Source organism: Humulus lupulus, chromosome 6 (genome assembly GCF_963169125.1).
Source record: "Humulus lupulus chromosome 6, drHumLupu1.1, whole genome shotgun sequence".
NCBI classification, from domain to species: domain Eukaryota; kingdom Viridiplantae; phylum Streptophyta; class Magnoliopsida; order Rosales; family Cannabaceae; genus Humulus; species Humulus lupulus.
In genome coordinates this window covers 220,096,669-220,111,581 of record NC_084798.1, presented here as the reverse complement: position 1 = coordinate 220,111,581, position 14,913 = coordinate 220,096,669, and the positions used below count along the sequence as shown (strand labels likewise).

General features: G+C 28.3%; 1 protein-coding gene across 1 annotated transcript; it reads right to left on the bottom strand.

Moving 5' to 3' along the window:
• Window positions 1-4,229: 4,229 nt before the first annotated feature.
• Window positions 4,230-8,842, bottom strand: LOC133783427 (subtilisin-like protease SBT5.4). The gene is made up of 11 exons (XM_062223051.1): window positions 8,732-8,842; window positions 8,520-8,629; window positions 8,240-8,337; window positions 7,984-8,151; window positions 7,687-7,798; window positions 6,464-7,037; window positions 6,322-6,380; window positions 5,910-6,158; window positions 5,693-5,807; window positions 5,396-5,609; window positions 4,230-4,892 (listed from the first exon to the last, which is right to left on the bottom strand). Exons 1-11 carry the CDS (start codon window positions 8,825-8,827, stop codon window positions 4,354-4,356), a joined length of 2,334 nt encoding a protein of 777 aa, XP_062079035.1. The 5' UTR covers window positions 8,828-8,842; the 3' UTR covers window positions 4,230-4,353.
• Between the last annotated feature and the right edge of the window lie 6,071 nt (window positions 8,843-14,913).

The following is a 14,913-nucleotide window of genomic DNA, read 5'->3' as shown; positions in this document are numbered from 1 at the left end:
ACGCGTGAGCTCCAAATTATTAACTATTAAATACACACTATTATTAACTGCAATTATTAGTCAGGAAATATATTTAACTAAGAACTCTTTTAAAATCTATAGCTTTTGTTTAAATTATTAAGTGTTTTATTTTTTAACTACACAATCAATCCATAAGGTTATGTGGAAAATTGTTGATAAATGTCTTTCACAGTAATTAATCATTTCTTTTTCAAAACCTAGCTATATATATATATATATATTTATATAATTCCATCCCTAATTGTGGCGTAAAGTAATATATATTACAAGATCTTGAAGCAGAAGAAAAGTACATTAATTCAACTTTATACATATATATACTTCATGTCTTGTATACTTTATGCTAGGGGTGCACATAGGTTGGATTTTCGGGTTTCGGGTTCATCGGGTTCGGGTTTTACGGATTTCGGGTTGAGAAAAATGGTACCGAAACCGATCTGAAATTTTCCGGTTTCGTGTTTCGGGTTTTACTTGGGTTCGGGTTTGATTCGGGTTGGGCTGGACCATTTGTGTTTTGAGCTGAAAAGCCAAAATTTGCAAAACTACCATTTTTTTATATTTTTTTTCAAAAATACCATTTTTTCAGATTTCGGGTTGGGCTGAGGCTAATGGGTTTTGGGCCGAAAAGCTAAATTCTGCAAAATACCATTTTTTTTCATTTTTTTTTTCAAAAATACCATTTTTCGGATTTCGGGTTTGAACCCAAACCTGAATTTAACAAATTTTAAACCTGAACCCGACCCAACTTTTATCGGATTCGGGTCGGATTTAACCCGAATCCGTCGGGTTTTTCCAAAAAATGAGTTTTCGGGTTACGAATCAGGCGGGTTTGCGGGTTTTTCGAGTCAAATGTTCACCCCTACTTTATGCATTCACCTACTGAAAACTTTCTATTCTTGTAAGTAGAAAGTTGTTTCATGGTCAATGAGTCTGAATAGGGGAAACATTGCTAATGGGGCAACTGACATACTCCTTTATATTATGGCTTTATTAAAAAAAATTTAATCTTTAAATAACTGAAGTATATTATGGTATTAGAATTCAACATTGCAAATTAGGGTTTTAGGTACCATAATTGAAACAGTGCATGTCTATATATGATTAAGCTTAATATTTTGTATGGTCCATAACGATTCTACAATTTGTTTTAGATAAAGTGATAATTAATGTAAAAAGAGGAATCATCTTGATTTATTATTTAATTCAAACAAAGTATAATTAATTAAGCAATTTAAGAATCTACTTTTTGTGATATTTATATCATTGGTACCCCACATTACAATATCTAAGTACGGCTAGTGTGTGTGGTCATGAAAAAAGAATATTGTGATAATGGGAATAAAATTCAATTGCTTTCTATCTGTCGATCTTTTTATTGGTAAATAATAATTTTTGTGTAATTTCTCAATTATTATTAATTTTACACTAATAACCCTAACTATTATCACTAAGGTAAAGTACGGATATTCGCATTGGTGAGGATTGGATGCACTTTTACTTGTAAAAGTAATTGATGCAATCTAATCAACATCTATATATATATATATTTAAAGAATTATAAATATATAATTAACATTTTAAATATTCAAAAATAATATATTAATATTTTAAAAAATTAATATATGATATTTTAAATAATTGTATTAATGTGCTTGCTTTACATATATATTTATTTTGTTGCTAGAGATTGAAGCCTTAAAGAGCTTAATGTTATATGCAATTGGAATTTGTTTATTTGTGATATTTAAATTTAATAAGAATACTTTATTTTAATATTTACGTGATTAATTGGTTATGAGAAAAAAATGTATGTATACTTTAGAGAAAATGATTAAATAATTTAATATTAAAAAAATGCACTAAAATAACCAATTCAATCCGCACTATGGCGGATTTGAATGGATTAGAAATTTAGAATTTACACTTATTGCACATCAAATAAATTATGAGCAATATAATGTGGATTGAATTTAATGTACACCCCTAATATATATATATCTTCTATATAAAAAGTGTGTAAATAAAAAAAAAATTGGTTTTAACGATTTATTTTGTTAACTTTAACGGAATATTATAAATATTTAATAAAATATACATTTAAAACTAACTAAAAATAGATATTTATTAATTATATTAATATAAATTCAAAAATATTATAAAATATCACTATTATAATAATATTTAATATAAGACTACATATATAATAATTATATTAATTCAAAATTCAAATGTTATAAAATATCATTATTATAATAATGTATAATACAAGACTAGATATTTAATAATTATATTAATATAATTTAAATAATATTATAATAATATTATATAATCCTAATTTTTTTACTAATTATATTAATATGAATTCAAATATTATAAAATATTATTATTATAATAATATTTAATATTAATATAAATTTAAATATTATAAAATATCATAATAATATATAATACGTAATTTTTATTTGTATTTTTATTATAAAAAATGATCATTTATGTTTAAAAAAGTTATCATATTATATATATATATATTTTAAAATCATAAACAATGTTTTTATTTTATTTTTCATTTAATATGTTTATGTCAATATTTTATATATAATATTGTTTATTTATTTGAAATTTATATGACTATGATACAAATTTAATAAAAATAATTAATAAATTCTATAAATAAAACTAAGCAAACGTGTATTACACATTACTTGTATCAAATGTTTATATAAAGGAGAGCTACAATGAGTTAATGTGGCACTCTAAAATCTCTCCAAACTACTTAATCTATTTCCTAAATTTTTCTAATGTTTTTTTCTACATATATATATATAAAAAAATTATTCTACTTTTTTTAGAGATATTTTTACAAATTATTATATATTTTAAGTTTATTGTTATTAATTAATTACGGGAGAAACTCTATCTATTTTATAATTTTTTTTATTCTACTAATAATTATAATATATGTCAATAAAAAATATTTATAATAATAAATAATATATCTCTTCATACTTTTGATCTTTTGACAAAACATGAGGTCTAAAAGTTAATTTTCAAACGATTTATTTTGTTAACTTTAAAAGAATGTTCTAAATATTTAATGAATATACTTTTAAAACTAACTAAAAATAGATATTTATTAATTATATTAATATAAATTAAAAAATATTATAAAATATCATTATTATAATAATAATAATCAATATAAGACTACATATATAATAATTATATTAATTCAAATTCAAATGTTATAAAATATCATTATTATAATAATATATAATACAAGACTAGATATTTAATAATTATATTAATATAATTTAAATATTATTATAATAATATTATATAATATTAATATATTTAAATATTATTAATATAAATTTAAATATTATAAAATATCATAATAATAATATATAATACATAATTTTTATTTTTATTTTTATTATAAAAAATGATCATTTATGTTTAAAAATGTTATCATATTATATATATATATTTAAAAAAAATCATAAACAATATTTTGATTTTATTTTTCATTTAATATGTTTATGTCAATATTTTATATTTAATATTATTTATTTATTTGAAATTTATATGATTATAATACAAATTTAATAAAAATAATTAATAAATTCTATAAATAAAACTAAACACCGGATTGAATTGCTTGTATCTAGTGCTGATATAAGGCCAAAGTAAAACTCCAACAAATTGTTTGGTAGTACAATAACAAGGAATCTCAATCCAACAACATGAGATAATAGTTAGATATATTCCAAATACTATTTGATCACATTAATTAAATAACTCCAATTATATTCTTGGAATTTCTATTAATGAATATTCGTATTATGAATAATTATAGAGTTTATACGTTTTTGGACCTTGTGTTTTGTCTAATTACTTATTTGGATCCTGTGTTTTGACAAATTACTTTTTGAACCCTATGTTTTGTAAAATGGTTAAAATAGAACCCTAAACTCATTTTTAATAAAGAAAAAATTGAATATAACAACACAGTTTTTAAGTAGAATGATTTTATTTTTGTTCTGAATTATTAGTTTAGTAAATTATTTGTGATTTTAGTTGAGAAATCATTGACCAAAATCGGGTTTAGGATTCTATTTTAACAATTTTACAAAATATAAGATTTAAAAAGTAATTTGTCAAAATAAATGGTCCAAACACATAATGGAACAAAACAAATAGTCCAAAAATATATAAACACGTAATTATACTAAATTCATATGACAGACAATGCATACAATCTTTCTCGATGAATGTGCTTGAATAAAATAAATATTTTACATTTTAATCTGCCATACTAATTTCTGACTCCTTTTAGTACTTGACTACTATAGGACTCCTAACATAGCGCTTCCCGTCTGTCCATTTCAATTGTCCAAACACATAATCTTTAGGTTGTCCAACAATTTTTGGCTTCAAAATAATCTCAAAATTCTTTTCTTCACCAATTTTGCTAAATTGTAATGTTGTGGGCTTAACATAAACAGAAACTCCAGCTGGGGCTCTCACATATGCTTTGTAGGTGCCTGGTGGGCCAACATTCTTAACTTTTCTAGTAATGATTGTTGTTGATTGTGAACTTAGATCTGTAACTGTAATGGAAGGGTAGTTGAAATTTCCTAGAGTGAATGATTTGGGACATTTATACGGTTTCTTATAAAATTTCTTAAGCATTGTTTCATTGTAGCCATGGGCACATAAAAAGTTCATGTAATCGTCAATAGTTCTTTCATACACAAGTCCAGGATCCATAGCTCGGTTTGGTTGAATGTGGCCTGAACCATATTCAAAGGGTGTTGCTTTTTTCATGTTCCAATCCAACATCGGTTCATTGTTGTTATCTCTAACTCTTGCTGCAAATAGATTAGCTCGATGAGAAGTAAAGAATAATACCAGTATTTGTCAAATATTCATATATATATATATAGATTAGCATCACTTTGAATCCTACCGATGGAGCTCTCAGTGTTCTCGACCTTTGAACAGTTTTTGGCGCGATTTTTTTTTTGCCGCGTATATTGTAGCTATTTAGAGTATCCTGTAAATTTATAGAAAAATCCAAATTATTTACAGTACCGAAAACTAAGTTCAAACATATTATTGCACGCGTAACTAATTTTTTTTTATACGCGTGGAAAACATATTTGAACCTAGTTTTTGGTACTGTAAACTATTCAGAATTTTCTGAATAAATTGCAGGAAGCTCTAAACAACTACAATATACACGGTCATAAAAAAAAAAATTTGCCGAAAACTGTTCAAGAGTCGATAACACTGAGCCCCACCGGTAGGACTTAAAGTGAAACTCCTATATAAAAATTATCCATTATATTTGGGCATATGTGAATAAATATACCTGTTGTCATTATAGCTGAATGAATTGCAGCTGGACTCCAATCTGGATGAAGAGTTTTGAGAAGGCCAACGATCCCAGAAACATGAGGGCATGACATTGAAGTACCTGAAATTGTGTTGAATTGGACTCGACGCTTATCAAATATTTCATCAGTTGGTCCAACAGCTCCACTATATGCAGCAATAATATAGACTCCTGGTGCTGTGATATCCGGCTGTGTGTGCAATTGAGAAAATTGGTTAACATTTCTTTATACAAAAATAGTAAAATCTAAATAAGAAAATTTTCAAAGTAGACCTTAAGCACAGCTGGCTGAATAACATTAGGTCCTCTCGATGAGAATGAAGCCATGGCTGGAGCTGGCTTAACTCCAACTCCAGTTTTTGGTCGAGTCATGTAAGCCATGGGAGCCCTAGAATCACAAAAGTATCATAATTATTATGTCAAATTAAATTTATTGTCTTTGATATAAAATCTACAAAGAAATACAGCTTTTAAGATTATTTGTTTGTACTTGGTAGTTTTGAGGTATTCGATCACTAAATTTCCTTGAATAGCATTGAGATGAGATGCAGGGAGCACATGAGCCTCAGGATCTGTTTCATTCCCAATTAAGGGATGATTAACTAGAATCATTCCAACAGCACCTGCAAGAAATGCCTGGTGGCCCTTTTCAAGTTTTGAAGTCTCATCCCCAACATAACAAACCAAAATAGTCCCATTTACATTCTTTGGATTTAGGCTTTTAGGCTTGCAGAACTCCCTGGAAAACACATAAACATACAGTGATGTGTCACTACTTTTTAAAACAGTGGGTGATGTTTTTATAAATGTGATTGGCTAGGCTAAACTGCCACATCACTGTGTGTAATGTTTGAGTGTATATTTTAGGTGCACGTATTATTACTCTTATTTTTTATACTAACCCATAGGTCAATGGATAAAACTTTTGAGATGGCAAGCCGCGTGAAGAAAGACTTGCTCCCTGTGATTATATCAAAAAATGAACACTTAATTATATTTGTTTTCATATCAAAAGTTTGAGATACTTCAGGGCGTTTTACGTACCTCAAGGTGTTTTTTATTGCCAAGAGATACATAACTGCTGAACTCACGGTCGACTGTGCTAGCTGCCACGGTTATGGTCCATGGTGATGCATTAGTTACAGTCTTTGGATCATGTCCTTCGTTGCCAGCCGAGGCAACCACAACAATGTTATTCATAACGGCATGAAAACTCCCTATTGAAATCACATCTTCATAAAACTCAATCGGGTGATCACTACCAATAGAGGCCGAGATTATGTCCACACCATCACTTATTGCAGCATCAAAGCCAGCCATAACATCAGCATCGGTGTAAGCAGGTGCATCTTCAGTTTGCAGCCAACCACCAATCTTGTAAGCGGCGACACGGGCTTTGGGGGATCCACCCTTGGCTGTGCCATTCCCATTGCCGAGCACATTTGCTCCAAAGACGAAACTACCACCAGCCGTGGAAAGAGTATGAGTCCCATGCCCATTAAAGTCTCGACTGGTGAAAAAGTTTGCCTTGCGTATATAAGTTTGAAGAGAAGAAGTGTTGAGAGTCTTTAGAAGTGCCATATAGCCCTTGCTAAAGTACTTTGCTCCTATTAGCTTCCTAGAGATTGGAAAACAGAGAAGAGATTATTTAATTTAAAAAATGTACAGTGACATGTTTAGAAATTTAAATTTGGCTCATTCACCTCTTCATTGGGAAGAGAAAGATTTAAATCTCACCATTTACAGGTTAAGAAATGTAAGTGCAAGAAGCATATATATATTTGATATGCATCAACAAAATTGTCCTTCCATATAGATATGTCGTAGCAATTCATTTCTTATTTTTTTCTTAATTACTTTATTATGTATTGTGGAAAATAAAAAGGTATTATTCAACAAAATTTTGGTATGAAAAAAAGTGCACTTAAGTCTCAAAATAATTAGCTATTTCTTTAAATGATAAGCATGTATATGGTGGTATGGATTTCCCACTCTAATTGGCCCGTATCAATGAGGAACTAGCACGTGTTCTAGCTCCTGCAAGTCAGTAATTAATAGAGAAAAACGGATGAGATAGTAACATAATCACTAGTTTAGTAAGATTGTGTATTTTTGCCAAAAAAAAAAAAAAGTATATAACTACATCAAAGTAAAAATATTGAGTTTTTATGTCAAAAATTTACTTTTTTTTTTAAATTTTATTTTTCATTCAACCATATATATATATATATATATATATATATATAAAAAAAAGAATGTGGACCAACCTATTACAGTGGACTTTATCCTTGATGACTGGTTGACAACCTCCATGCCATTTTGATGGAATAGGTCCGATTCCTTCAAACTCATGAAAGCTCTTAGATTCAGGCCAAACACCTACCAAACCAACACTTACTATCCTTAAAAAACACAGATTATTGTCATCTATTACTATATATATATATAACAATCATTATATATAATATATATAAGAGTTAGCTAGTGAGATGATAGATCAGTGGCTATAGTTTATTTGATAGTGAGTTAATGAAGCATCAAAATATAAATTAGTAAATATTTACCACTATCCAAGTTTGCAATAATTACATCTTCACCGAATCTAGCTTTGTTCCAAATTGATTGATAAGAGACAGCACCACCATTTTTTTCCAATCTAAGAAATTCCCATGAATGAGTTGTGTGGAATTTCTTTCCTTTGCTCAAGAAAACTGATACCACATCTGGATGCTCTATATGTAATAATTAATATTATTAGATATACAACAAAACAATAGAGTTCATATATTTTGCATCACATTGAGTAAAAAAAAAGCTTACTTTGAATCTCTGCAACTTCTGTCTCATCAAGAATTGCAGCAAATCCATTTATATGTCTATTATAAGAGTAAAAGATTGCATCTTTTGCTTTTTCCTCACTGCACAAGAATTATGCATTCATTAAGAAAGAACCAATTAGATATATATTTTTTTTTTAAATTTGTGTTTGTCTAGACTTGCCCGAAAATCTTTTTCAGAAATGGTGAGAAAAATCTGCCCTATTTACATTCCTAAAATTAAAAATAAAATAAAATATTGTGTGAGAATGAATTATTATTACCTTCCTAAGTATGATCCAAGAAGGCTGTAATGAGAATTTGTGGCCCTTTCAAGATCTTCTGAGGAAGGGTTCACACCATGTGAATGTGTTCCCAAGTAGACAATATAAGGCTGCATATATACATATAAGAAAAACTTCAGAAAATAGAAGCAAAATGAAAATATATATGTATATATATAAAAATGCATATTTGTATATACTTATATGCCTGCCTTTTTAAGGGCTTCCACCGGTGATTGAAGCAAAATGAAAATAAGAAATATTGAGAGAAGAGAAGATGAAACAACACTACTACATTGTGGGGCCATAGTTTTTCTTTAAAGCATAGATGGAATTGGAGAGTAGGCTGCCATAGTTTTTCCATATTTATAGATAAGAAAATTACATATTTTGCATCTTGTAATTAGAGATGCATATTTTGCATCTTAGCACTCTCCGTTCTGACAGGACTTGTTGTAATTTTTATACATTTTTATAATATATATATATATGTATTTTATATATATTTTTATGTGTTATTATAGTATAGTAGTAATTTTTTTAATATTTTAAATTTTATTTTGAATAATGTTTAATATTTTAAATAATAAATATTGTGTAATATTTTAATTTACATATAATTTACTATTTTTATTTTAAAATTTATTTTTTAAATAAATAAGATTTTATGTGGGGATTCCCCGCCCCAATAGAGGATACCCCACCTCGCCTTCGACAAGAAATAAGAGGGCATAAGGCGGAGACAGGATTAAAAATATAAATGAGGACAGGGACGGGGGAGCACTTCCCGCCAATTCCCTGCCTCATGTGCATCACTACTTGTAATCGAAAGAAGGTCCTACATTACTCTTACTTCTATTATTGACTAAGTAAATTAATAGGATTCCTTGTCACTTTAGATGTCCCTATCTTTCCGATGAACGAGGTAAAAGAAAAAAAAATATTCAGAATATTGTATAAATGTGATAAAAAAATTTATTGCTTTTATAATTCACCACTTGATTGGGAATTACAAATTCATTTTTTCTTCCTTTAATTTAAAATACAACAGAATTGATATTGTGTGTATTGTATGTATATCTTCTTTTTTTCTTGGCCTGAAAAAAAAGAGTTTTATGTTATATTAATAAATTGTTTAAATTAAAAATAAATATTAAAAATTATATAACTAAACCTACATTCTTACTATCATAAACGATCATCTTAGACTTTTGTCACCTCTCATGTAATCTTATCTTTTTATATTGTTGGTATTATGATATAAAAAATATATCTATATATATATTACTTTCACGGTAAATAAATATACCTTTTAGTGACAACTTTTTAGTCACAACATATATTTGTATGACTAAATACTATTTTTAGTCCCAACAAAAAATTATCTCTTATTTTTAAAAAGTACTCTTTAGTAACAATTATTAGTCACAACATATTGAAAGAAGAGAAGCAGAAACAACACTACTACAATGTAATGACGTAGTTTTATATTTTCTTTGAAGCAGAGATAAAGCAATTGCTTTTGTGGAATATAATTTACTCCAACACTTTATTTTGGAAATTGGTTTCAATGAGGGGGCAAAACATTAAGGGGAAAATTACAATGAAAATATTTTCATAATTTTTTTTTCTGAGAAATGAGTAAAACTTTTATTGCTCAACAATCTCTTTACAACTCTTTACAACAATAATCAAAGAGCTCCATAACTAGAGCTCAAAGTCTCATACCAATCTCTATCTACTTTACTTGTTTTCTCTCTTTTAAAATGAGAAAACATATTACAAACATCATATTTAATCTTTTTGACTATATTATTTACAGTATAGACTTTTTGCTCCCACAAACTAACATTCCTTGCTTCCAAAATACAATAAACAACAGCATTCATAATAGCCACAAGGAATTCTCTCCTGAATTTTGACAATTTCCTTCTCTTAATGCTCTTCAAACAAGCTTCTATTTAAAAAAAAAAACACACAATTGAAAAAAACACATTCGGTTATTTCACCTCTTTTTTTTTTTAGAATTAACTCCGGTGTGAAAATTGTTATTTTGATAGTGATGACAACCATGATAAGAATATGAAAGAGTGGACAAAGGCTCACTCCTTATTATTAGTACACTTACTATAGTGTGGTAGCTGGCTAGCTAGTGGATGTCTATAATGATTCGGATAGTGACCACTATTATTAGAATATTTTTAATACAAGATGTAAATTTTGTACTGATTTTGACACAAAAAAATAAGTTAATATTATATTTTGCTTAATATTTATAATTGTGTTACAACGCACAAGATAAAAATTAATTAAACAAAATTAATAGTTCATTTAATATTTATTAATAATATACAAAAAATAATTGTTTTTTCAAATTTTTATTATAAAAAAGTAGTAATTAATCTTCAATTAATAAATTAATGTCAATATGATAAATAAAATATAATAGTTAGTTCATGTGCTAAATTTGATATAATTTTTAGTATTATATGTCAAATTTAACATAATTTTTACAACATTATTAGAGTGATAATTTGCTAAATATAATAATGCACCACATTCTTAACACTCTATTAAAAATACTCTTAATTTAAGACATTTGGATAAAAATATAAAAATTAAGCAATTTACGAGCCTAGATTTAAACACTAGAATTACTGTGAAACCCAATGGAATTGGAGCTGTATATATAATTATTACGAAAAGACACGAGTCCAATAAATACATCTTTTGGTCACCTCAAGATTCCTTATCCCTAACTATTAATAATTGATGAATAGATAATAATACTTAGAAAGAGACAAAAGTAATCATTTCACATGTGCTCTACATGGCTAGTGTGTATAACGTGTAAGATAATCGGTCAAAACATATATTATTGTATTAGTGGACTCGATTAAAAGTGATTTGCTTTAATTGTTCAACTAGTCATTAAAATCAATAAATAAATGGGTGAAAATAATTTTTTTTTTTAAGTAATTTTGTATTCTGGTCTATTTTTGATAATTTTTTGCAAAATAACATTTGTCTAAAATTCGACTAGTTATCTAAATTTTTCGGTCATTTGTCTAAAATTTTCAACTGACTATTTAAATTTTTCGACCACTTGTTAAAATTTTCGACAATCTGTCTAAATTATGAGAGACTATTTACAAATAATTATTAAAACTAGACTAGAGTGCAAAATAACTTTAAAAAATAAATCATTGTACCAAGACACCCTAAATTTAAATATATATATAATCTTTTAGTAGATATAAATTGAAGTATTTTGCTAGTGTGTATAACTCTCATTTCATATTAACTCTTTTAGTAGATATAAAATAAGTAATATATATATAGCATATTCTTTAGTCATTTCCATGTTGAAAGTGTTGCGGCACAACTCAACTTTTGAGTAGTTTTGTGTCGCTCACTTTTTGATCGTAGCCTATGTCTTCATAGGCTACAATCAGCAAATTTTTCCAACCGCCACAATTAATGCAATTTAAAAAATTCTTGGATTATTGAAAGGCTCATTGTTTCAACGAGCTCGAGTAAGCAACACATTGTCATACCATTATTTGTTATTAGTTTTGCAATTTAAAAATTCTTATAATTTTTATGGTTACACGAACTTTTTACTTGTTGAATGGATTTTGAGGAGGGTTATTATCTCAATAGATATTTTCTTGCCAAGAAATGTACTTGTTGATTAATTAATAAGGGTTCGATAGTAGTTTTGGTAACTGATTTTTAAGTAATATTGCAGAGATCTTTAAAGTATATGTATTTAGTTTGACTTAACCTCATCAAATTGATTTTATAATCTTATCTTATTTTAATTGTCTTTTGTTGTGAAGACAACTTCTTTTCCTCACCAATTTTGCTAAATTTCAAGCTTGCAGGCTTAACGTAAATAGAAACTCCAATTGGAGCCCTCACATATGCTTTGGAAGTACTTGGAGGACCCACATTTTTAACTTTTCTAGTAACTATCATTGATTTTGAACTTAGACTAGTAACCACAATGGAAGGATAGTTGAAGTTGGCTAGGTTGAATGAGGTAAGACATTTATGTGGTTTCTTGGAGAATTTTTTAAGCAATTTTTCATCATAGCCATGAGCACATAAAAAGTTCAGATAATCATCAATACTTATATCATACACAAGTCCAGGGTCCATAGCTCGATTTGGTTGGATATGGCCTGAACCATATTCAAACGGTGTTGCTTTTTTCATATTCCAGTCCAACAATGGTTCCTTGTTGCTATCTTGTATTTTTGCCGCAAATAGTTTACCTTAATGAGAAATAATATGGAATATCCTAACACATATAATATTTGTTGTATATAAATATAGTGAATATTTAAGTCTTATTGGTAGAGCTTTCACTATTCTCGATCTTTGAATAGTTTTTTGCGCATTTTTTATGATCGTGTATATTATATCTATTTAGACCATCGGCGCGATTTTTAGAATATTTTGAATAGTTTACAGTACCGAAAACTAGCTTCAAACATGTTGGTTTTTCACGACCTAAAGGGATTCTAAAATGTATATAATCATCCTTAGGTCGTTGGTTTTTGATCATCTCTCTTGGTGTATTATTTTCCAAATATTTTTCAAGTTTTAGAGAGACTTTTTATTATGTGAAGAACTTGAGTCCAGCAAGCTCTTAGTGGTTTATTACAGTGTACTTCTGTATTGTTTTCTTTGTGTTAATTGTGCAGGTTGAACACACTTGGACATTGGTCATCAAGCTTCGGGAGAAGTCTTGTTCGTGAGTCACTTTTCGGGAGGAAAAGTGCAAGTGTTATGATTTGAAGGGAGTTCAAGATCTTAGCACTTCATAAATTTGATTAGGAGTTTAGATTACAACAGTTGCGACAAATTCAAGAGGGAGTCTTTATTTGTATAAGTCAATTTGGTTTTGTAATCGTTTAGATATTCTTCTAATAAATTTCATTCTCTGGGCGTGGCCTCGTGGACTAGTAGCAATCTGCAAAGATTGCTGATACTACGTAAAAATTCGTGTGTTCTTTACTTTATGTTCGTTTTTATCTTCTCGTCACAAACTGTTTAAACATATCTGGTTTCTGTTCAAACAGTCTTTGTATCTGTTTAAACATTTCTGTAACAGTTCAACAATTAATTATTTAATTTGAATAATTAAGTTGGTAATCATAAAAAACGGAATTTCAATATATATACTTCATGTCTTATATACTTTAAGCTAGGGGTGCACACAGGTCGGATCTTCAAGTTTCGGGTTCATCGGGTCCGGGTATTACAGGTTTTGGGTTGAGAAAAATGGTACCGAAACTGATCCAAAATTTTCGAGTTTTCGGTTTTACTCGGGTTCGGGTTGGGCTGGACCATTTGTGTTTTGGGCAGAAAAGCCAAATTTTGCAAAAATACCACTTTTTTTATATATTTTTTTCAAAACTACCATTTTTTTTTTCAGATTTCGGGTTTGATTTTGGGTTGGGCTGGGGCTAATGGGTTTTGGGCCGAAAAGCCAAATTTTGCAAAAATACCATTTTTTTACACTTTTATTCAAAAATACCATTTTTTCGGATTTCGGGTTTGAACCCGAACCCAAGTTTAACACAATTCAAACCTGAACCCGACCCGACTTTTTTTTTGGGATTAAGGTCGGATTTAACCTGAATCTTTCGGGTTTTCCCAAAAAATGAGTTTTCGGGTTACAGATCGAGCGGGTTTTCGAGTTTTTCGGGTCAAATGTTCACCCCTACTTTATGCATTCACCTACTGAAAACTTTCTATTCCTATAAGTAGAAAGTTGTTTCATGGTCAATGAGTCTGAATAGGGGAAACATTGCTAATGGGGCAACTGACATACTCCTTTATATTATGGCTTTATTATATTTCTTTTAATCTTTAAGTAATTGAAGTATATTATTGTATTAGAATTCAACATTGCAAATTAGGGTTTTAGGTACCATAATTGAAACAGTGCATGTCTATATATGATTAAGCTTAATGTTTTGTAAAATCCTTTTTTGGCTAAACTTTAATTTAGACAAAATATTTTAATTGTTTAAAGAAAAATCAGTAGCATACCTCCATATTGATTTTCGGTTTTATTGGCAATATTTTCAGCTGGTTTGGTAATGTGAAAAGATCTTTAAGTGTGAATATATTTGTTGCCTTATTTATCTCAAATAATCAATTTTTGGTAAAAATATACTGTGCAAATATCTTGAGATTATTTTCAGGGATTATATGGGATTATGTTTATTTCGGAAATAAAGAATGTGTCGAAAATAAACATGGTCAAAAGAAACAACCATGTTCGTTCTGCCAGATAAAACTGATTACGTTGTTGACTCATCAATTTCCTTTTCTGTCGACACAGAATCCATCTGGCTGGCTGTTTTCCTAAATCAAA

Excerpts from the sequence above, each read along its gene's own strand:
- LOC133783427 (XM_062223051.1), bottom strand. The coding sequence starts at position 8,827 with ATGGCCCCACAATGTAGTAGTGTTGTTTCATCTTCTCTTCTCTCAATA. Across the intron at positions 6,381-6,463 it reads GCAATAAAAAACACCTTGAG|GGAGCAAGTCTTTCTTCACG; the intron begins GTACGTAAAACG and ends ATATAATCACAG. Across the intron at positions 6,159-6,321 it reads TTTTATCCATTGACCTATGG|GGAGTTCTGCAAGCCTAAAA; the intron begins GTTAGTATAAAA and ends TGTGTTTTCCAG.